The 23378-nt window shown below is 45.9% G+C and overlaps 1 protein-coding gene and 1 non-coding gene across 3 annotated transcripts in view; one reads left to right on the top strand and one right to left on the bottom strand.

Moving 5' to 3' along the window:
• Nucleotides 1–20072, top strand: part of FKBP9 (FKBP prolyl isomerase 9) — a 50946-nt gene extending 30874 nt beyond the window's left edge. Inside the window, exons 6-10 of one of the 2 annotated variants that reach the window (XM_032758364.2) lie at nucleotides 439–584; nucleotides 7976–8162; nucleotides 13251–13396; nucleotides 15843–16006; nucleotides 18321–20072. In XM_032758364.2, the coding sequence (XP_032614255.1) occupies nucleotides 439–584; nucleotides 7976–8162; nucleotides 13251–13396; nucleotides 15843–16006; nucleotides 18321–18497 (820 nt within the window). In that variant the 3' untranslated portion in view covers nucleotides 18498–20072. Of the gene's footprint in view, nucleotides 1–438; nucleotides 585–7975; nucleotides 8163–13250; nucleotides 13397–15842; nucleotides 16081–18320 lie in introns of both variants that reach the window. The other variant, XM_058445880.1, reaches the window with a different exon arrangement.
• Nucleotides 15107–15209, bottom strand: LOC116809857 (U6 spliceosomal RNA). The gene has a single exon (XR_004370029.1). It is a non-coding gene; the product is annotated as a U6 spliceosomal RNA (small nuclear RNA).
• Nucleotides 20073–23378: the final 3306 nt, after the last annotated feature.

Genomic DNA, 23378 nt, shown 5'->3' with positions numbered 1-23378 from the left:
ACTTGGGAGGCTGAGGTGGGAGGATTGCTTGAGCCTGGGAGGTTGAGGCTGCAGTGAGCTGTCTATGATGGTGCCACTGCACACCAGCCTGGGTGACAGAGTGAGACCTTGCCTCAGAAAAAGAAAGTATAGTGTTCAATTTACATTAGCTCCATTTCTGTGTGGTGCTTCTCATAACCCACACTGCATTCATAACCTGACGAAACTGGAGGGCCACACAGCGTGTCTCTACAGGTGGCTGTTCACATGCTGTGTGGGGGTTCCTATTTACCCTTCCAGGGGAGCATGTTTCCTGGCTGTATTGTCAGATACTGTGGTTTACGCTATTCCAGAGTCTGGAGGCCTCTGTGTGCCTTTGCATCTCTTTCCCAACTAATTTGCACAGCTTCTGTGGAGGCCCTCATAAATGACCTCTTTCTTTCCTTTCTTCTTTTCTAGCTACTCTCGGAACCGCACGTTTGACACGTACATTGGGCAGGGCTATGTGATTCCTGGGATGGATGAAGGTCTACTTGGTGTTTGCATTGGAGAGAAGCGAAGGATTGTGGTCCCCCCTCACCTGGGGTATGGAGAGGAAGGAAGAGGTGAGCATCAGCATCACCTGCCTTCCTCACTAGCTGTGGCTGCTTCCACATTGCTTGGAACAGGGCTTCTTTTTCTTTTTTTTTTGAGATGGGGTCTCCCTCTGTCGCCCAGGCTGGAAAGTATAGTGTGTGATCATCTTGTACTATGGCCTGGAACTCTTGGCCTCAAGCGATCCTCTTGCCTCAGGCTTCGGAGTAGCTGGCACTACAGGCACGTGCCACCACACCCTGCACAGAGCTTCTTGAGAGCCAAAATATTGAAGCTAAAGTCGAGCTTAAGACTGGAATGCCCAAATAGATTTAGTTTCTAGAGTTGTCCTGTTATTTCTCCTTGTTTCTCTGCCCATTTTCCTTTACCTTTTGAAAATGTTAAATTCTACACCAAAGTCAAAAACACTTTACAGTGAATTCCGCTTTGTTTTGCCAATTGTTAACATTTTGCTATATTTGATCTCTTTTTATATTTATTTATTTATTTTGGGCTGAACCATTTGAAAGTAAGTGCAAAAGCCCCTCTTTGGTTTCTGTTTTATATGTTATAAAATTCACCCACTTAAGTATACAATTTAATGACTTTTAGAACATTTAGTGGGTTATGCCACCATCACTATAATCCTGTTTTAGAACATTTTTGTCACCTTCATACCACACTTCCTTTTAGAAGTTACACAAATCATACATGTTGACTTTAGAAAAAGAAAATACAGATAAGCAAAGAAATCCTGCCACCCAGAAATAAATATTTTTTTTCCTTTTTTCCTTTTTCTTTTTTTTGAGATAGTCTCATTCTGTCACCCAGGCTGGAGTACAGTGGCACAATCTTGGCTCACTGCAACCTCTGCCTTCTGGGTTCAGGTGAGTCTCATGCCTTAGCCTCCCAAGTAGCTGGGACTACAGGCATGTGCCACCACGCCTGGCTAATTTTTCTAAAAATCTTCAGTAGAGATAGGGTTTCACTGTGTTGGCCAGGCTAGTCTCAAACTCTTGGCCTCAAGTGATCTGCCCACCTTGGCTTCCCAAAGTGCTGGGATTATAGATGTGAGCGCCATGCCATGCCAGAAATAAATATTGTTAATCTTAATCTGGTAGGCAGAACATTTAGCCCCTTAAAGTATCTATGTTCTAATCCCCAGAACCTGTGAGTATGTTACCTTACTTTATTTATTTTGTTTTGAGACAAAGTCTTGTTCTGTTGCCCAGGCTGGAGTGCAGTGGTAAGATAAGCTCCTAACTCACTGCAGCCTCCAGCTTCTGTGTTAAAGTGATCCTCCTGCATCAGTCTCCTGAGTAGCTAGGACTACATGTGTGTGCTACCATGCACGGCTAATTCAAAAGCAATTTTTTTTTTTTTTTTTGTAAAGACAGACATGGTCTCGCTATGTTTCCCAGGCTTGTCTGGAACTCCTGAGCTCAAGCAATCCTCCCACCTTGGCCTTCTGAAGTTCTGGGATGACAGGTGTGAGTCACCATGCCTAGCCTCCTGTTACCTTATTAAAAGGGACTTTACAGATTTGATTAAGGATCTTGAGGTAGGAATAGTATCCTGGATTATCCAGGTGGCCTCAAAATACTTGCAACAGTCTTTGTAAAAGGGAGGCAGGCAGTCAGACCAGGGAAAAAGTGCTAAACTGCTGACTTAGAAGATACAGAAGGAGGACCCTGTCAGGGAATGAAGGTGGCCCCGAGAGGCTGAAAAGGTAGGAAATACATTCTCCCCGGCAGCCTCCAAAAGGAACACATCCCTAACAATATCTTGAATTTATGCTTCTGCCTTCCAGAATTAGGGGAATCCATTTGCATTGTTTTAAGCCAACAAGTTTGTGGTATTTTGCTGCAGCAACCGTAGGAAACAAATGCAGCCATGAAGTGAACGTCCTTCTGTACCTTTGAGTGTATGTATAGGTTTAAAAAAAATGCCCACCTACACTAATCAATACGGACAAAGATGGGATTGTCTATGGGTATTACTTTGTAATTTCTCTTTTCACCCAATTTGTGGTGAACAACAGATATGTTTTGAACATCTTTCTATGCTATGTATTTTAATGGCTGCTCCCTCGCTTAGGAATAGTTGATTCAGTATTTATTTTGTTTTCGTATTCTTTTGCTGACGGAGGCTGGCCTTGCTGGCTGTACATTTATTTTGTTAGTTCTGTTCTGTTTTTTTGTTAATACATCATATGGATCTTGAGAGTTTTCCCAGTAGTGTTCATCCCAGAGGATCCAAGAAATGTCAAGTTGGTTGGAAAGTAGGTTGTACCATGGAGAAATATTTTTTTCTCCCTGACTTAAATTTCTGATTGATTAAACCACAACAGATCACAGCTTAAGATCCATTCGACAGGCCTTTCTTCACACGTCCTGCTTGTCTAGTGTCTTGATGCTGTATTGCTTTTTATCATGTAGATTTCTACTTCTAGTCAAATATAAACAGAAACAGATAAATACTTTCTGAATGTTCTTGTTTCATTATGGCCTGAGGACTAATCTTTCCTTTCTTTGAAAAGAATGCATTGATGGAAAACATTTGCTTAAATTACTTTTTTTCCTCTTGGCTTTCTATCAAGTATGAGACAGAGCTCTGCAAAGAATTATATAAGCCTCTGGGAAGCAGCCGAAGGCTCATAAATTTTATGGGCAATGAGACTGCTTCATCCTGAATCACGTTGCTGTGGGAGGAGGGCACTCTGAGTGACCCTGAGGTATAAACCCCACATGCTCTTGAGTGGAGTCTGCCTCTGTCCTCTCCTGATCAGCACCCTTGGCCTCTTTGTGGGGGTTTCATAGGAGCTCATGCTGATGCCTGAGGGGTGACCCGAGAGGGGTAAGGATGCTGAGGCTGTCTACTTAGTGGCTTCTTCACTGCATACCACAGGGCCAGGCACATTGTGAATGTTTGGCAAACATTTGTGGAAGGAATGAATTGTGGGCTGTCCGTGTGCTCTCAGCCTCTATCAGCACTTCATTCTGTCACAGCCATTTTCCCCTGCAATATTGATGGAGGGGAAAGGGTTGGCCTCCTGGGAGAGGTTCTGGATCTTTCTGCCATCTGCTTTGTTCCATGGGTCAGCCCTGAAATTAGGGCACTTGGATGGGTTTGCAGCCTCAAAGCGGGGAATGGATTCTGCCTGCGAGGTTGTGTAAGCATCACTTCATCGATGGTCTACTGTTACTCAACTTCCAGATTGCCTTTTGAGCACCCTTTTAGGAAACAGAAGAAAGTTAATAAATTACATTTTACCCACTGTGTGTCTGGGACTCCTTGCACATGAACTCATTCAAACCCGGAAATAGTCTTCTGAAGCATCATTACCCTCGTTGTTTAGAAAGATAATGAGGCCCAGAGAGTTCCACCCATGTGTCCAAGGCCACAACAGCTAATCCATAATGGAGCTGGAATTGCACCCAGGGCTCTCTGACCCGTGTGTGTCCTAGACAGACAGAAAGAATGAGTCCCCATTAGGTAGTGATTTGTTGATACCCATATGTGGAGAACTGAGACCTCAAACCAGAAGTCTCAGAGCCCTCAGAGGAAACACACCTTCCTCAGAGGAAACCCACTCCCCTCAGAAGAAACCCACACCCTCAGAAGAAACTGACTCTCCGCAGAGGAAACCCACCCCCAGCAGGAGCTGCAGAGTTTCTTAGGTGGGCTATTGGCTGCTTTAAGTTTTTCTCATCTGTATCTCTTCTGAGGGAGGCATTCTCATGGTGAGGACAGAATGACTTCTGCATTGGGTAAGGGTTTATACAGAGAGGAGGTTGGTGTTGGGGCCACGTTGGACTATTGCTGCCTGTTTGTTGGTCGGCACTCATTTCTATACTTAATCTACAAATAGCTTTGTGGAAGTCAGAGCAAGATAGAGGGATAGACGTTCGAGGCCTTGGTGCTGCCTGGGGTAGGTGGGGTCTATGGTTCAAGGTTCTGATCTTCGTTTTTGCAGGCCGAGAAACTCCATCTATCCATCCATCAAAGATTTATTGAGTTTCTTCATGACCAGGCCCTGCTCACGGTGTTAGGGATTCAGCAGAAAGAAACACAAACAAAACTTCCTACGCACACAGAGAGTGTTTCCTTGTTGACACCCTCAATAATGTGTGTGCCTCAGAGGTTATCAGGTACCTGGGAGACTGACTCACGTTAACTTCCTAGAAGCTGACATACCCACCTGATGCTACATGGTTCCTTGACTGGGTGTGAATCGACCTCTACACTGGTTGGAATTCTTGTGCCTGGAATCCTCGGGGCCTGAGAGGCTGAGTTCATTTGACTGCTGACATCAGATCCCAGGGATGTGGGTGGTTCCAGATGCGTTCCTTTTTGCCCTAGAGAAGGCCCTGCACCCGAATGCATCTTGGAGGGGAGATTATATTTGAATTGACAAAATTTGGTGACTGCTTAGTTCAGTGTTAGAAGTTTTTAAAATTTGTGGTAAAATATACTTAACATCTTTACCTTTTTAACCATTTTAAGTGTACAGTTTAGTGGCATCAAATATATTCACAATGTTGTATAACCATTACTATCATCTACACTCAGAACTCTTTCATCATCCCCAACATAAACCCATTACACAGTAACTCCCGATTCCTCCCTCGTCTCAACCTCTGGCAACCACCTTTCTTTCTGTCTCTACCAATTTGCCTATTCTAAGTGCCTCATTTAAGTGGAATCGTACAATATTTCTCTTTCTGTGTCTTATTTCACTTAGCATAATGTTTTCAAGGTCTATTTATATTTTAGCATTTATCAAAATTTCAAGCTGGGCACGGTGGCTCACGCCTGTAATCCCAGCACTTTGGGAGGCTGAAGCAGGTGGATAACCTGAGGTCAGGAGTTCAAGATCAGCCTGGCTAACATGGTGAAACCCTGTCTCTACTAAAAACACAAAAATTAGCCAGGTGTGGTGGTACATGTCTGTAATCTCAGCTGAGGCAAGGGAATCGCATGAACCCCAGGGATGGAGGTTGCAGTGAGCTGAGAACACGCCACTGCACTCCAGCCTGGATGACAGAGCAAGACTCCCATCTCAAAAAAAAAAAAAAAATTAATTCCTCTTTTCTGGCTAATAAATTTCATTCTTTTTTATTGCTGAATGAATATTCCATTGGATGTATATACTACATTTTATTTATCAGTTCGTCTGGTGATGAACACTTAGGCTGTTTCTACTTTTTGTCTATTGTGAATAATGCTTAATGCTTCTGTGAATATGAGTGTACAAATATCTGTTCGCATCTCTAGCTTCAATTCTTTTGTATATATACCCAAGAGAGATATTTTTATTTAATGTTTTATTGACATATAATTCACATACTATAAAAGTAATCATGTTAAAGTTTACAATTTAGTTGTTTTTAGTATATTAACCAGGTAACATAACCATTACCTCTACCTAATTCCAGCACAGTTTCATCACTCCAAAAAATAACCCATAACCATTAACGGTCACTCTCCATACCCTGTCCTCATCCACCCACTGCCCCCATGCTGGCAACAGGTAATCTGTTTCTTGTCTCTATGGATTTGCTTATGCTGGACGTTTCCATATCCTGGAATCCTGCAGTATGTGTGGCCTTTTGTGTCTGGCTTCCTTCACCTAGCATAATGTTTTCGGGTTCATTCTCAGGTGATTTTAATGGGTTGCCAAGGTTGAGAAACCATAGATCTGCCTCTGCAGACACCCACCCTGTCCACGTGTGTTAGCTTCCCACACAGAGCCATCCGTGGCCCTGGCTCTGAACAGCCTTCTGGCCAATGGCAGGTTGTATTTCCTGGTTCCTGTGGGAAGGAGCCTGCACCCCACTCCACCCGCACCAGCAGCCCCTGTTTTGAGTGAATAGCAGGCACCTGTGTTCTGCTATTAAAGCACACGCTTCTCAAATTATTACCTTTAACTTTGGCCAGCCCCAAAATTTGTACCTCCGTTTTCTCAGGATTTTAATGAGAATTAAACAATACATGTTTAATTTAGAACAATGCCTGGTACTCAAAAAACGCCTATTAAATATGAATGTGAGTGTGTTTCTATTAGAGAGAGATAGGAGAGAGACCAATCAAGAAACAGACACAGAAAAGTACGTGTGGGGATGGGAGGCGAGGAAGAGCTGTTGGTGTTTGTGTATCTCTATCTGAATTTTGTCATTAGCTGTGTTATTCTCTTGAATAAGTAATATGATGTCTGAATTTTTCTTTTCTTTCTTTCTTTCTTTTTTGAGGACAGAGTCTCACTCTGTTGCCCAGGCTAGAGTACAGTGGTGCAATCCTAGTTCACTGTAGCCTTGACCTCCTGGCCTCAAGCAATCCTCCTGCCTCAGCCTCCCGAGTATCTGGGACTGCAAGTGCTCACCACCACGCCCAGCTAATTTTTTTGTTGAGACATTTAGCTGTGTTGCCCAGGCTGGTCTCGAACCCCTGGCCTCAAGTGATCCTCCCACCTCGGCCTCGCAGAGTTGAGATTATAGGCGTGAGCCACCACCATACCTAACCTGAGTTGGTTTTCTTATATGTAAAATGCTGATGATAATAAAATATGTCCTTGACTCCAGGTAACATGATTTAAAAATATTTTGCATTTAAAATTCTCTGCAATGATTTGGGCTGGGGGATGTATTACAACTGATGCATATGTTTAAGTGTCCCCCACGCCCCTGGGAAGCTGTCGTTAAATTCCTGGGGTTATGGCCATGCCTACCCCATAAGGTTGCTGCAGGGATTTAAAGGGAAAATGTAGGTGAAAAATACTTTGGCAAACTGTAAAACATTATTCAGATGTGAGCTACTGTCTTCAAAAGTGGATATTATGGAAAAGTTAATTAATAATTTAGTATAGAACAAATAGGATGTATTCTAAAAGCACCTTGTGACTGTTAGGTGTACGATCATAAGGGGCCAATTTTGAGGGAGAGGTGTCTTTTTCTTTATGAAGTTTATGTTCTGTTTTTCTTGAGCAGTGGTAGGACATTGGAGTGATTTCACTCTACGGCTGATTTTCTCACCCCACCTCTTACTTCCGGTGGGTGAGGGGCAGGTATTAATTTGGCTGGGCTTGAGTTTCCTCATCTGTGATCAACGTAGCCACTCATCTTTCAGGCTCAACGATTCCACGGAGCAATAGTCCGTAGTCTTGAATTTTAGTCCAGACTGTGCTCATTACAGGCTGTGGGACCCAGGGCAAATCTGTGCCTCCGTTTATCCACCTGTAAAATGAGGATGAGGTTACATCCAACGGCCCTTTCAGCATCAGTCTTGGAGTCCTCCTAGGGTTCTGTATCTGGGTGCCCGTTTTCCTCACTTGGAGGGCCTTGAGGACATACCTGGTGATACTGGGGAGGCCCATGTGCTGCAGCCTGCGGGGGTCATTCATTAATTTCCTGTGTCTGTCCTTTAGGGAATATACCCGGCTCAGCTGTGCTGGTGTTTGACATCCATGTGATCGACTTCCACAACCCTTCGGACTCCATCAGCATCACCTCCCACTACAAACCTCCCGACTGCTCAGTGCTGAGTAAGAAAGGAGATTACCTCAAATATCACTACAATGCCTCACTTCTGGATGGGACCCTGCTGGACTCCACGTAAGGGCAACCAGAATGGTGTGGGAGTGAGCCTGGAGGGTGACAGTCGTGTGCTCCCACCATCCTCCTGTCTTGGGTAGATGCTGGTTGAGAGCTTTTATCTCCATGCTGCCCCACTGCATAGCTCGCGCCTGCATCACTGCTCAGGTGCATTATGTTAAGAGTTTCCGATTAATGGTCTTGCCCTGCTCCAGGTCATTTTTCTCCCCATGAAATTGTCTTTCTGAAAAACAGGTCGCATCGTATAACTGCTGTCTTTCTTTCCTTCCTTCCTTCCTTCCTTCCTTCCTTCCTTCCTTCCTTCCTTCCTTCCTTCCTTCCATCCTTCCTTCCTACCTTCCTTCTTTCCTCCCTCCCTCCCTGCCTCCCTTCCTTCCCCTTCTTTCCTTTCTTTCTTTTCTTTTCTTTTCTTTTTTTTTTGGTTGGGGGAGGGTGTCTCACTTTGTCACCAAGGCTAGGATACAGTGGCATGATCTCGACTCACTGCAACCTCCGCCTCCCGGGTTCAAGCAATTCTCGTGCCTCAGCCTGCCAAGTAGCTGGGACTACAGGTGCGCACAAACACACCCAGCTAATTTTTTGTATTTTTAGTAGAGACGGGGTTTCACCATGTTGGCCAGGCTGGTCTCGAACTCCTGACCTCAGGTGATCTGCCCACCTCGGCCTCCCAAATTGCTGGGATTACAGGTGTGAGCCACTGTGCCCAGCCTCTTCTCTTCTCTTCTCTTCTCTTCTCTCTCTCTTTTCTTTCTTGCAGGGTCTCACTCTATCACCCAGGATGGAATGAGGGAAGTGACCATAGCTCACTGCAGCCTCGACCTCCTGGACTCAAGCAATCCTCTCACTTCAGCCTCCCGAGTAGCTGAGACCACAAGCATGTGCCACCACACCTGGCTAATTTTTATTTTTTGAGACAAGGTCTTGCTCTGTTGCCCAGGCTGGAGTGCAGTGGCATGGTCATAGCTCATTGCAACATCTATCTCCTGGGCTCAAGCAATCTTCATGCCTCAGCCTCCCAAGTAGCTGGGATTACAGGTACGCACCACTATACTTGGCTAATTTTGTTTAATTTTTAGCAGAGAGAAGGTTTTGCCATGTTGCCCTGGCTGGTCTCAAACTCCTGGGTTCAGGTGATCCTCCTCCTTCAGTTTCCCAAAGTGGTAGGATTACAGGTGTGAGTCACTGCACCTGGCCCAGGCTAATTTTTTTAATTTTTTTAGAGTTGGGGGGGGCGGTCTCACTATGTTGCCCAGGCTGGTCTTGAACTGCTAACCTCAAATGATCCTCCCATCTTGGCCTCCCAAAGTGCTGGGAGTTACCGGTTTGAGCCATCATGCCCAGCTGAACTGCTTTCTTTAAAAATTGATGCACAGAGGCCGGACGTGGTGGCTTATGCCTGTAATCCTAGCACTTTGGCAGGCCGAGGTAGGCAGATCACGAGGTCAAGAGATCAAGACCATCCTGGCCAACTTGGTGAAACCCCGTCACTAAAAATACAAAAATTAGCCAGGCATAGTGGCGGGCATCTGTAATCCCAGCTACTCAGGAGGCTAAGGCAGGAGAATTGCTTGAACCCCGGGAGGCGGGGGTTGCAGTGAGCCAAGATCGTGCCACTACACTCCAGCCTGGCGACAGAGCAAGACTATGTCTCAAAAAAAAGAAAAAGAAAAAGAAATTGATGCACAGATAAAGGCCAGACTCCGGAGTCTGGCACATAAGGCTCTCTGTCAGCTCCGTTCTGCCTCACCAGTCTCTTCTGCCGGGGTCCTTCTTCTGCCTTCCAGGGCTGCCATGTGTAGTAGTGAAGATTGTTACTGTTTTTCTTCCTTTTTCTGGCCAACTTCTGCCCTGGCTTAAATGTTCTATTTTTTCCTCAAAATCTTTCCTTAATTCATAGAAGAATCAACTGCTGCTGCTTCTGTAGTCTCATGACACATTATGCATTACCTGTCTTTTAGTTTTGTTTCTATCTCTGTTGCCGGTGTAAATACCTTAGGGACACTCAGTGCATTTATTTACATTTTTATGCCCTACACCTTGCCCAGAGCATAGCACAAAAGCAGCATTGTATAAATGTCCGTTGATTGAGATAAATCTGAGAAATTATTAAATACGAACCGACAGCATAAACTAGTGTCAGGCATGTAGAAGGAGCTTTGCTTCTTGTGAATCTGAATCTTCAGATGTATCTGTAAGTTAATATAATATTATCTTCTTTGGGAAAGAAACATTTTCAGCATTAAAAAAATTTTTTTGAGACAGGGTCTTGCTCTGTGAGCAGTGGCGAAATCAGGACTTACTTTAACCTTAAAGTCCTGGGCTCAAGAGATCCTTCTGCCTCAGCCATCCAAAGATTTGGGATTACAGGTGTGAGTCACCATGCCTGGCTGATTTCAGCAGTTTTTATATATCCATTTTTGTACTGAGCCTGACTTAGTTTCCTAAGTTTGGTCTTGGGGAGAAAAAAAGCTTCGCATAAGCAGGTATGTGCGACTGCATTGATCGTAGATGTGCGGGGTCCTCTCTTCCTTCCACCTGTCCCTCTGCCTTCTAGCTTTGGGCGACTCTGTGGCTGTGGAGTTCGACCAGCCTGGCCAACATGGTGAAACCCTGGCTTTACTAAAAATACAAAAATTAGCTGGGCGTGGTGGCACGCACCTTTAATCCCAGCTACTCAAGAGGCTGAGGCAGGAGAATCGCTTGAATCTGGGAGGTAGAGGTTGTAGTGAGCCGAGATCGCGCCGCTGCACTGCAGCCTGAGCAACCGAGTGAGACTCTGTCTCCAAAAAGAAAGAAAAAGAAAAGACCCTATGGATATACTCTTCAGAGCTCTCCCCCTGGGGTACGGGATCCTGTATGCTAATGCATTTAATGTATTTCATGAACTCTAAAGAGCGTGATGGAAACATTATTTCATGTATCTCTGACCAAGTAAAAACGCTGACAGATGACATACTGTCAGTCATGAAATGTATCCTAATTATAGCAAGGTTACACTGTGAAAAAATATGCATTTTAGAATCAATGAAATATGTGCTAGGCTTCCAGGGCCCAGATTTACAGGGACCTGGCTTACAACAGACCTTGCAAAGAAATCCCAACCACTGACTACTGGAAGCTAGCGGGAGGCATGGCAGCAGGGAAGGGGCATGGCTTGTAGTGCTTTTGTGGATCAAGTGAGCTCCTAAGAGTGAAAATGGTCCGTGAGGTTAGAAGGCTCTGTAAGGTCCGTGGCTGCTGTCACTGCTCTTGCTGATGTTCATATTCCTGTCCGCTGATCCTGAGGCTGAGGAAAGGGGAAGTGGGCATGGGGAATGAACAAAGGAATTCCTTCTCGGAGGGTCCAAGATCTGCTTCTCACATGGGACAGGGAGAGTCAGTCTCCCTGCTTCCTGCTTGTGTTTGGAGGACTCATAACATCCTGGTAGAGCACTCGGGAGCCACAAGAGCCAGGGCTCCTTATCAGGAAGTGCATTTTGTACTCTGAGAGCCTCTGTATTGCATATAAATCTGCAGCAGAAGAGTAGCAGCTGGTGTCCCTGCTGGTGTCTTCCTGGTGTGAGCTTCAGAATAGTGGGCTAATGGAAAGCTTGGCCAGCACCTGCCTATCTGGTCCCAGCTAGAGTCCCCGTGTGGGCTGGGCCCCATTCGTCAGGACTAAGGCAGCAGCTGCTGCCTAGAAGGGAGGAGAGGAGTGGGAGTGAGCCGGGAAGGGTGAAGCAGGCAGGAAGCTGCAGGCCGGCTGTGGATGGGGCCAGGAAGCACGCAGGGGGAGTGAGGACCGTGTTTGAGAGAAACACTGCCCAAAAGAGAAAGAAAGAAAATCACAGGACCCGAGGAAAAAGAATGAGTGGTGTGTTCAGAGATGACACATGACAACAAATTGTTTGCTTGGAGGATTTTCTTACGTGTGCGTGTTTAAACTGGCCTCAAGAAGGAAGAAGAAACATGCATTCCTGGATGACTAAGTAAGTTCTGGAATATTCTGTCATAAGGCTTCGCAAATGGAGTAGCCCCAGAGAAAGGCGGGCAGTAGGAGTTGGCTCCCTCCCACAAGGCATCCCTCACCCGAGTTGGCTTTGTTTCGGGTTCCTCCCAGGTGGGAAAACACAAACCCTGTCTTGGTTTGCTGGTAATCAGCTGGAGGAGGGAAAGAACCGGCTGCCCTGGGCCCAGGGGAGGTCTGGAAGCCTGAGAAGAGGATGTGACCCAAAGGGGCACCCGTCCATGTTGTCACCAGCTGCTCATGGGCATCAAGGGGGGTGAGGGGGCTTTTCTCCTTGGAGTAAAGAACATAAACGCTGTTTGCCTTTAGGATAGGAATGGCATAGATTTTGGAGTAGATTTATTTTTAGTAGTGACTGAAGTGATAGAGCAAACTTTTTTTAAACTGGCTTCCTGAGGCCCATGGCCATCAAGGATAATTAAACTCTTGGTGGTCTTTTTTTTTTTTTTTTAGTCTTAGACTGTTACAGACATAAACGCTTTACACCTCAAGGCCAAACATTTATTGAGCCCTTTGTACTTCCTCTCCGCTGTGCCAAGCATAACATGTTATTTGCGATTTAAAGCATCCCTGTGAGATAGCTATATTTGTTGTCTCCGTTTCATAGATAAAGTAACTGAGAGATTACATTTCTCAGGGTCAAATTAAGTGGCAGAACCAGGAATCCATCTCAGGTCTTGCTGAATCCAAAACCCAGGGTTTTTTGTTTTGTTTTTGTTTTTGTTTTTGAGACAGAGTCTTACTCTGTCTCCCAGGCTGGAGTGCAGGGGCTCGATCTTGGCTCACTGCAGCCTCCAACTCCTGGGCTCAAGCAAAAAGGACCCCATTCCACTATGCTTCTCCACTCTGGAGCTTCCACAGTCTTGCCTGGATTTTCATGGCCTTGACAGTTTTGAGGATGACAGCCAGACATTTTTCAGCATGTGCCCCGATTTATTTTTGTCTGATGTTTCCTCATGATTAGATAGGGATTTTTATTTCTTTGGTAAGAATATCCTAGGAGTGATGTGTCTTTCTCATGGGAACACTCTCAGTGCCAATGGGTTGGTGACCTGACATGAGGCTCTTCTGTTTCATTTTAGGTGGAATTTAGGCAAAACTTACAATATTGTCCTGGGATCTGGGCAAGTTGTGTTGGGGATGGACATGGGTCTCAGAGAGATGTGCGTTGGCGAGAAACGGACAGTGATCATTCCGCCCCATCTGGGCTATGGGGAAGCTGGCGTGGGTGAGTAAGCAACAGTATTCAAGGGTGTTGGGGGCCCGCTTCCTATCTGAATTTTGTGCTTTTTGGGGTGCCATAGTTAGAATCACAGCATGCTTCTTACATGTAATACACAAAGAGTGTGTGGTTTCTATTTTTAAAAAATTGGTTAGTATTTTTGTTTGGAGACCCCTGTGAATTCGGTGAGCTACATCAATGCTCCATTACCCTCTTGAAAAGAACCAGTTTGAGTGAAATAAATCTTGGATCTTCAGACCCATGTGTGGGAGGTGTCCCCGGGGGAGCTGTCCGGGAGGTTTCTCTGGGGTCAGACTGAGCACGTCCTTCTGGAACTGTTTCCTGGGACAGGTGGAATGCTGTAGGCCGTTGCTTTTCACTTCTGAGCCTGTAGGCTGTCCAAGACAGTTTCCTTTGGGAGAGATTAGTTGCAAGTTCTGGAAATACTGGCTTTACCTCATCCTCACAGTGGTTATGTTTTACTCCATCATTTCAGCCACAATGTGTCCTCCACATGGGGATTCAATAACTTCTTTTTTTTTTTTTTTTTTAGAGATAGGGTCTCACTCTGTCACTCAGGCTGGAGTGCAGTGGCACCATCATGGCTGACTGCAGCCTTGAACTCCTGGGCTCAAGCAACCTTCCCACCTCAGTCTCCTGAGTAGCTGGGACTACAGGCATGCACCACCTTGCCTGGCTAATTTTTTATTTTTTAGAGACCAAGTCTCGCTATCTTTCCCATGCTGGTCTTAACTCCTGGGCTCAAGTGAGTCTCCTGCTTAGGCCTCCCAAAGCACTAGGATTACCGGCGTGAGCCACTGTGCCTGGCCCCAGGACCCCCTTCTTTTCAGTGTTTTCACACTGCTGATATCTGGACGTGGAGGAGATAGGAAGAGCTAACTGGTAACAATGATAGGCACTGTGGATTGATATTTTTTCCCCATAAAAGAATTGAAAAGTACATTTGTTCTTCCTACCAATCCCAGAAGAAACCCTTTAAAAATTGGTGTATATTCTGGCTGGGTGTGGTGGCTCATGCCTGTAATCCCAGCACTTTGGGAGGCCGAGGTGTGCAGATTACGAGGTCAGGAGATCGAGACCATCCTGGCTAACATGGTGAAACCCCATCTCTACTAAAAGTAGAAAAAATTAGCCGGGCATGGTGATGGGCACCTATAATGCCAGCTACTTGGGAGGCTGAGGCAGGAGAATGGTGTGAACCCGGGAGGCGGAGCTTGCAGTGAGCCGAGATCGCGCCACTGCACTCCAGCCTGGCGACAGAGCAAGACTCCATCTCAGAAAAAAAAAAAAAAAATTGTTGTATATCCTTTAAGACTTTTTCTGTGATATATTATTAATAATTATAATACATAACATATTATATATAACATATAATCTAGATAAGATATAATAATTTGGAATAATACACATTACCTTTATATATTCCATACTTAGATAACTTCTTTGGGCCTATACTATATACACTGTTCTTGAATTTGTCCTTATAGTCAAATCTTGGATCATCATCTTCAGGCGTATTGTTCCAATTCTAAAAGTTCTGCTGTTAGATTTACTTAAAAGTTTTACCATTGTATTGTAGTCTCTACAAGCAGCTTTCAAACTTTTTTCCACAAGACACACAGTAAGAAATATACTTTATTTCCCAATCTGTATTACATAAACATACAGTTTACACATATACACATTTATTTATTTATTTTTAATCAACACATCACAAATTTGCATGTCCTGTTTGCACGGAGGTCATGCTATTCTTCTCAGTATGGTTCCAATTTTAGTATGTGTTGCTGAAGTGAGCATTACTTTTAGTTTTATATATAAAATTTAAACTCAAGTTTCATGACACAATACCTATCTTTTCTACAGGTACAAAGTATTCTGTTCCTTTTTTTTTTTTTTTTTTTTTTTTTGAGATGGAGTCTCACTTGGTTGCCCAGGCTGAAGTGCAATGGTGCGACCTCGGCTCACTGCAATGTTTGCCTCCCTGGTTCAAGCAATTCTCATGCCTCAGCTTCCCAAGTAGCTGGGACTACAGGTGCCCACCACCACACCAGCTAATTTTTCTTTTTAGTAGAGATGGAGTTTCACCATGTTGGCCAGGCTGGTTGTGAACTCCTAATCTCAAGTGATCCGCCCGAGTCGGCCTCCCAAAGTGCTGGAATTATAGGCGTGAGCCACCATGCCTGGCCTCTATTCTATTCCTTAATTTAAAAAATAACAAAACGCTGGTCACCACCCTCTAAACTGATTTCATGACTCATTAACGGGCCGCTGCCTACAGTGAGAAAGTGAGTAGCCTCTGCTCCGATTTCTTGCTTTGGTCAGAAGTCCCACCCTGAGGTGGGACTGGGTGGTCAGGGTGGGTGCTGATTGATGGGCTTGACTGCTGCCTGCTGGCTGACACCGCCTCCCACTCCTGTCACCTGGACAGATGGAGAAGTGCCTGGCAGTGCTGTATTAGTGTTTGACATCGAGCTCCTGGAGCTGGTGGCTGGCCTTCCCGAGGGGTACATGTTCATATGGAATGGTGAGGTGTCACCCAACCTCTTTGAAGAAATTGACAAGGATGGCAACGGAGAAGTCCTCCTGGAAGAGGTAACTGGCCTCTGTAGGAAGGTGGGACAGAAGAGCTCAGGGAGCCTGGTGAGGCCACGGGGCCAGTTCTGAAGGTGAGGCCTTCTAAGGGTGAGGCCAGTTGGCTGGAGGGATTGTGAGATGACCAGCACACTGTGTGCCAAGCGCTTTTACACACGCCCTCTCGATGGAAGCTTACCATTCCTCTCTGAAGAAACCGATTCCCTGAGAGGTGTAGGGTTTGATTCCAGGGCACACAGTCTGTATTCAGTTCTTGTTACTGGGTGCTCAACGCCTCCCTGTGTGTTCTGAGTGTATTCTCTGGTTTGGCCCTCACAACAGCTGTGTCTTAGAAGAAACTGCACAAAGAAGGTATATGACTTGTCCAAGGTCACACAGCTACTCAGTCATTTGAAGCTGGGCAATAGAACCGTCTGTCCTGTCCCACCCCTGGGGAATTCCAGCTCCCTGCCTCTTCCACATCCGCTATTGAAGCACATCCTCCAGCCTTTTCCTCTCTCTCTCCACATCATCAGCACTTCTGGATCTTTCTTATTTGCATACAAATGTGCTATTATTTTCCCTTCCCTGGATGTGTCTGTTTCTTTCATTACTTTCCTTCCTTTACAGCAAAAACTTCGAAAGAATTGTGTGTCTTTTCTGCCTCCAATTCCTCTCCTCCCATTCTCTCCTAAACCCACTCCTGTCTGGCATTTGTCCCTCTATGCCTCTGAGCCGAACCTTGCCAGGGTGGCCAGTGTCTTCCGTATTGCGGAATCCAGTGGTCAGCTCCCACGCTCCTCTTAACTTCAACACAGCTGATTCCCCTACAGGATGCATCTTTCTCTGGCTTCCAGGACACCACACTTCATGGTGTTCCTTCTGCCTCCCTGGTACATCCCTCTTAGGCCTCTTGTCCCTGATCGCTTCATGTTGGAGTACCCCGAGCTAAGTCTTGACCTTTGTTCTTTTCTCTGTCTTTAAGTCACTCACTTGGTGGTCTTATCGGGTTCATATCCTGATGGCGTCTGGATTTGTAGCTCCAGTCCAGTCTTCTCTCTCCACTTCACACTCATGTGTTCAGCTGCCTGCTTGATGTCCTCATTTACGGAACCCCTGCTATCCACCCACACACCCCGCTTGGGGTCTGCTTTACCCAAAGCCTTTCCCGTCACAGTCAGTGGCATCACTGGCCTCCAGTGGCTCAGGCGAGAGCACTCGGTGATCTCTGACTCCTCTTTTTCTCTTGTAGGCCGTAATAGTCCTCAGGAAATCATTCCAGCTCTACCTTGACAGCACATGCAGAACCTGGCACTTCTCACCACCCCTACCCTGTAGCATCTTAGCCCGGGGCCTGTCATCTCTTTCCCGGGTCACATCACAGCAGTGGTGTTCATGAAGCTCCTCCTGCCCTCACAGTGGCCGTTCTCACACAGGAGCTGGGTCAGACCTGCAGAGGCCCCTGTCCACAGGGCCTCACAGTAGTCTGTGAAGACCCTGCACTTTCTGCTCGCTGTAACCTCTTCGCCGGCTGTCTCCCTCTGCCCACTTTACCCGGCCACACCCGCCCCCAGTGCCGTCTGTGACCCGCCAAGCATGTGTCCACCTTGAGCCCTGGCACCGGCTGCCCTCTCTGCTGAGGAGACATCTACCCCAGATAACTTGTTCGGCCCTTTCCTTCTCATCTTTCAAGCCTTTGCACAAATCTTCCCTTCTCCTTAAAGTTTTGTCCTGACCACTGAATTGAACACTTCATCCCTTTCTCCCTTCCTTACTGAGCTCCACTTTTTGATTTTTTTCTGGAGCATTTCACTTTGTAACTTAATGTGTAATTTACCTATTTTTATGTTCATGTCTAATTGTCTGTTTCCACTAGAATGCAAGCATTACAGGGGCAGGGTGTTTGTTTATGTATTGATGTATTTCAAGATCTAGAACAGTGTGCTCAGCACATAGTAGACCATATGTTTTGATCACGTGAATGAATGCATGCATCCAAGAATGTTCTTACAGTCTTGGGTGGTCGTGGGGGTCAGCCTTTGATGGGTAACCAAGTTGGGAGAAGGGATAGCTCTGACGGCTGCTGGGTATTGGCTACCTGAATAATAAGGGCTCTTAGAGTCATTTAGTACAAGGGTTTTTCACCTGCATTTAGAGAAAAAATCAAAACAAAACACAGGTCATAGGTCATGTAGCTGCCAAGAAGATCTTGTCTGTGTTGGTAGCCCAGACTCAAGTTCCAGCCCTGTCACCCCCAGACTGCTCTGTTTCTGGCCCCAGGCCTGGCGTTCATGGCAGCTGAACTCATGGTCTTTCCTGTCCCCTTCTTTTCCAGTTCTCAGAGTACATTCACGCCCAGGTGGCATCTGGCAAAGGGAAACTCGCTCCTGGCTTTGATGCTGAGCTGATTGTGAAGAATATGTTCACCAACCAGGACCGGAATGGAGATGGGAAGGTCACAGCCGAGGAATTTAAACTCAAAGACCAGGAAGCCAAACACGATGAACTCTAATCCTGGCACGAACCAGATGGTGCCAGGGAGTACGTGACACCAAGCCACCTGTTGTGGCAGAACATGCAGTGAGGGTGCAAGGGTCTTTCAGAAGTTGCATCATTAGCCAGTAGTAGGTGGGTCACATAGTACCTGGTGTACATACACATCGGGGTGGGTTGATATATGGGGTGAGAAGTTTAGGCTGATCGCCAGTGATAGTAAACAAAATCTGTGCAGAGGGCCTTAGCATGGGATGTGTCCAGTATTGAAAAGGCTGCGCTGCCAACCATGATTTGTGAGCCTTCTGGGAAATTTTGTTATTAAAGGAATATATAGTGTCAGACGGGAGTTATAATCATCTTGGAGGAACCATAAGAAAAAGTGTCCAGGGTATCTATATAAAGAGGGTTAATTTTTTTTTTAACTTGCTGTTAAAACATTTTAGAAATATTCTTGAGATGGGCAGGAGAGTCAAAGGGCTTGCTTGCCCCAGCAGGGTTCCCAGCAGACAGCTATGGCTCTTCCTAGCAGCCTGTGCAAACTCTGATGATGGCCCCACCCCCGCACACACACACACACACATCATGCTTTTCCAGCTCATCACACCCCGCCCCACTGTGGGCCTCCCATTAATAGTGTATAACTTGGAGGTTAAAGGAGCCTTTTGGACAGAAAACTGGGCCAGGAAAAGGCATCTCGGACCACAAATAGAGAATTTGATTCCTCATTTGCAACATAAGGTCATCTCCTTAGCTTTTTCTTTTTTTTTCTTTTTTTTTTGGAGACAGAGTCTCGCTTTGTCACCAGGCTGGAGTGCAATGGCGCCATCTTGGCTCACTGTAGCACCGTCTCGGCTCACTGCAGCCTCTGCCTCCATATTCAAGTGATTCTCCTGTCTCAGCCTTCTGAGTAGCTGGGACTACAGGTGTGCACCACCATGCCCGGCTAATTTTTGTATTTTTAGTAGAGACAGGGTTTCACCATGTTGGCCAGGATGGTCTCAATCTCGACCTCGTGATCCACCTGCCTCGGCCTCCCAAAGTGCTGGGATTACAGGCGTGAACCACCATGCCCAGCCACTTAGCTTTTTCTCATTCCCACCTTTCTATCCCATAGAACACTCTTTTTTATCCTCCCTGAACCATATTGATAACATAAATAGGGCTGAGGGCTGGGCCCCGCTGGTCACTCAACAGAGTATTTCCCTTGGCCGAGATGGAAGTTTCGTCCCAATAGATGAGCTGCTGAGCATCAACAAGGTGACATTTTTCTGCTGCCCATTTGTGTCCTGGAGACGGTGGTACCCTGAAGGCAGAGGCCAGCTGCCACAAGACAGCACTGACAGTCCACCTGCCGGCCTGATTCCTGCATCATGGAATAACCACATGGCTACCTTCTATCCTCTGTTCCCAAATGGTGGTGGCACTTATCCTGAAGTCGTCAATGATTTCCCCTTGAAACTACTTTATTTTACTAATTTAAACTATTTTGTACTGATGTAGCCCTGAGGTAGTTCATGAAAATGCTGTGCACTCATTCCACGGAATAAATGTTGGAAAGCTGATCTTTTCTGATATAGAATGTTGAATTATATTATCTGGTTTTCTGATGTTTTATTGGAAGGCTGAAGACCTATGAGAATGCACCATGCAGTCAGAATCCCCTTGATGAAAACAGCAGGACTTCACTGCAGTTACTGAGGGAGCACACTCTATACTTACAGGGAGTGTCAGTCAGGGTCCTGGCCCTCCTCCGGGACTCCTGAAGAGAAGCTAAGGAAAGGACTGTTTAGAGGGGTGTGGGCGAGGCTGGGGGAACAGAGGCTGTTGAGTGCCGGTGACAGCAGTGTTGGCCACCACAGGAGGCTGCTACCACCAGGGCCTGAGGGCTCAAGAGGAGGCAGTGGGAGCAGCACAGGAAGGGCTACCTGGAGGCGTCACAGAGGGATGCAGCCAGCACTAGCAGTGCGGCTGACACTGCAGCAGAGCGAGGGACAAACGCCCCATCCCCTCTGTGCCCCCATTCTCTGATGCCTGCCACTGGCTCCCATTAGTGGAACCATGTTGGAAGCCAGAGGGCAAGAGGAGCTCAGAGACTGGAGTTCTCAGAGGTTGGCCCCTTGGGTGCAGAGAAAGGTGGAGAATGAATCTGAGGTAGGGATGGGGTGGGTGGGAGCAAATGGAGAATTACTGGCACATGTATAGAGAAACTGTGTGCGTGTGTGTGTGCGCGCTTGTGTGTGTGTGTGCAGTGCAATTATATATTTAAAAGCAATTATTTTAATATATATTAATATACATAAAATATATGTATTATATATACATACAATTGCTGTTAAAAAGCAAATGTTGGCCATGTGCAGTGGCTCGTGCCTATAATCCCAGCACTTTTGGGAGGCTGAGGTGGGTGGATCATTTGAGGTTCAGGAGTTCAAGACCAGCCTGGCCAACATGGTGAAAACTCGTATATACTAAAAATACAAAAAAAAAAAAAAAAAAATTAGCCGGGCATGGTGGTGCGCACCTGTAATCCCAGCTGCTCAGGAGGCTGAGGCAGGAAAATTGCTTGAACCCGGGAGGCGGAGGCTGCAGTAAGCCAAGATGGCACCACTGCACTCCAGCCTGGGTGACAGAGCAAGACTATGTCTCAAAAAAAAAAAAAAAATTTTTTTTTTTTTGCTTCTTGCTAAGTTGAATTGGGCTTTGGAATGCATTTGACTTCATTAGCCTTACCCGCCTTATGAAGAGAAGAACCTTGTGCTTATTCTCTACCTCAGATTTTTATTTGCCTATTTGAATTTCTTCACAGGCTGTTTTCTGTGATGGTGGAGACAGATGGGCTGAATCAGAAATAAGTTTCTTGGCCAGGGGCAGTGGTTCATGCCTGTAATCCCAGCATTTTGGGAGTCCAGGAATTTGAGAGCAGCCTGGGTAATATAGCAAGACCCCATCTCTAAAAAATTTTTAAAAATTAGCTGGGCATGGTGGCACGTGCCTGTAGTCCCAGCTACTTGGGAGGCTGAGGAGGGAGGATTGCTTGAGCCTGGGAAATTAAGGCTGCAGTGAATCGTGATTGCACCACTGCCCTCCAGCCTGTGCAACAGAGCGAAACCCTGACTCTAAAGAAAAAAAGAACATGGACCTTAGAATTTCAGGAATAGAGAGAAGCTTTGGCCCGTTGAATTCTGCCTAGGCACTCCTAGGAGGGCATTCAGTGATCAGGCGCGTTCATCTGTCTGCAAGGGGAAGCTGCTTAGCTGGCCCCACTTTATGCTATGGCTGCAAAACTTGCTTCTACTTACATTATGGTTATGGCCTATAGTTCTGCCAACAAGCCTGTAAATACTAAATAAGGGGCCAAGTACGGGGTAGAGATGCCACACAGCAATTTTTGTTTTTGTTTTCTAAATCACTTCTCACCTGAGACAGCACTTTTTTTTTCTGTTTTTGAGACAAGGTTTGTCACCCAGGCTGGAGTACAATTGTGTGATCACAGCTCACTGCAGCCTCGACCTCCTGGGCTCAAGCAATCCTCCCATCTCAGCCTCCTGAGTAGCTGGGACCACAGGCAGGTGCCACCATGCCCAGCTATTTTTTTTTGCCGAGATGGGATCTCACTATGTTGCCCAGGGTAGTCTCTTGAACTCTTGGCCTCAAGTGATCCTCCCACCTCTGTTTCCCAAAGTTTTTGGATTACAGGTGAGTCACTGTGCCTGGCCAGCCTCTGGACCTTCTGACAGGAACATTTATTGATAGGTACTATATTGTGACCACCTAACTCAGGATCTATACAGATTTTTGACCCTACATATGAACTGAGTCATTGATACCTACTGTGGGATGACGGTCTAATAGAACACGAACATGACATCTGAGTATGTTTGATACAATTAGGATGCCTGCAAATGTAAGCAATATGCACCATTTTATTAAAACCAGTGAGTTTTGATCTCTGATTATTTATGACTTTATAATTTTGTCCAAATACTTAAAAGATAGGAAAAAAAATTCATTTTGGCAGGGAAATAGGTTTAACTGCAAGACTATACATAAACACTGGCCCCTGCCCCCATCTGTTACTTTACTATCTCAGGTTTCCAGGGACAAAGCCTTTTTCCCTTCACTCTCTCAGGGATCTGGAGTTTTTACTTAGTAAGAATGCTGGGCTGGGTGCAGTGGCTCACGCCTGTAATCCCAGCACTTCGGGAGGCCAAGGTGGGAGGACTGCTTGAGCCCAGGAGTTTGAGACAATCCTGGGCAACACAGCTTATCTCTAAAAAAAATTTGAAAAAGTAGCCAGGCGTGGTGGTGCACACCTGTGGTCTGCTCAGGAGGCTGAGGTGGATCACTTGATCCTGGGAGGTTGAGGCTGCAGTAAGCCCCAATAGTGCTGCTGCATTCCAGCCTGGGCAGAGGGAGACCCCGCATCCCAAAAACAAAGTAATATTTATTCCTGATTATTTGTTGCTAGATGCAGATATAAAACATTTATGCTTATTAATAGTTTGTATGTGGTTTCCATGCTTAATGTTGGTAATTTTGATTGGTGAGGCAATTTCTTCCAGCTTACACTGGCCATATTTAAATCTCATTTAAATGCAGACAACACCCACATTTATAGTTCATGTTCAGATTTCTCCGTTGAGCTCTAGTCTGTCTATTTGGTATCTTCTCTTGTATGCCTCACAGGCACGTCAAACTTTGTATGTCCAAAACAGCATGTCTGTTCCCACTCCCTTGCCAACACCACCAAGCCTATTCCTCTCTATCTTCCCTGGCACCCATGTGTCCAAAGCAGACATCGGCAACCCCCTGCTCTCTCATCTCATCTTTACATATTTAAGCCAATAGCAAGTTTTGTCAACTCTGTCTCTAAGCCACTCCTGGAAATGACCCACTT

Source organism: Hylobates moloch, unplaced genomic scaffold, assembly GCF_009828535.3.
Source record: "Hylobates moloch isolate HMO894 unplaced genomic scaffold, HMol_V3 SCAFFOLD_1, whole genome shotgun sequence".
Lineage (NCBI taxonomy): Eukaryota > Metazoa > Chordata > Mammalia > Primates > Hylobatidae > Hylobates > Hylobates moloch.
The sequence above is the reverse complement of the archived record's forward strand: the minus strand, read 5'-3'. Positions and strand labels throughout refer to the sequence as shown.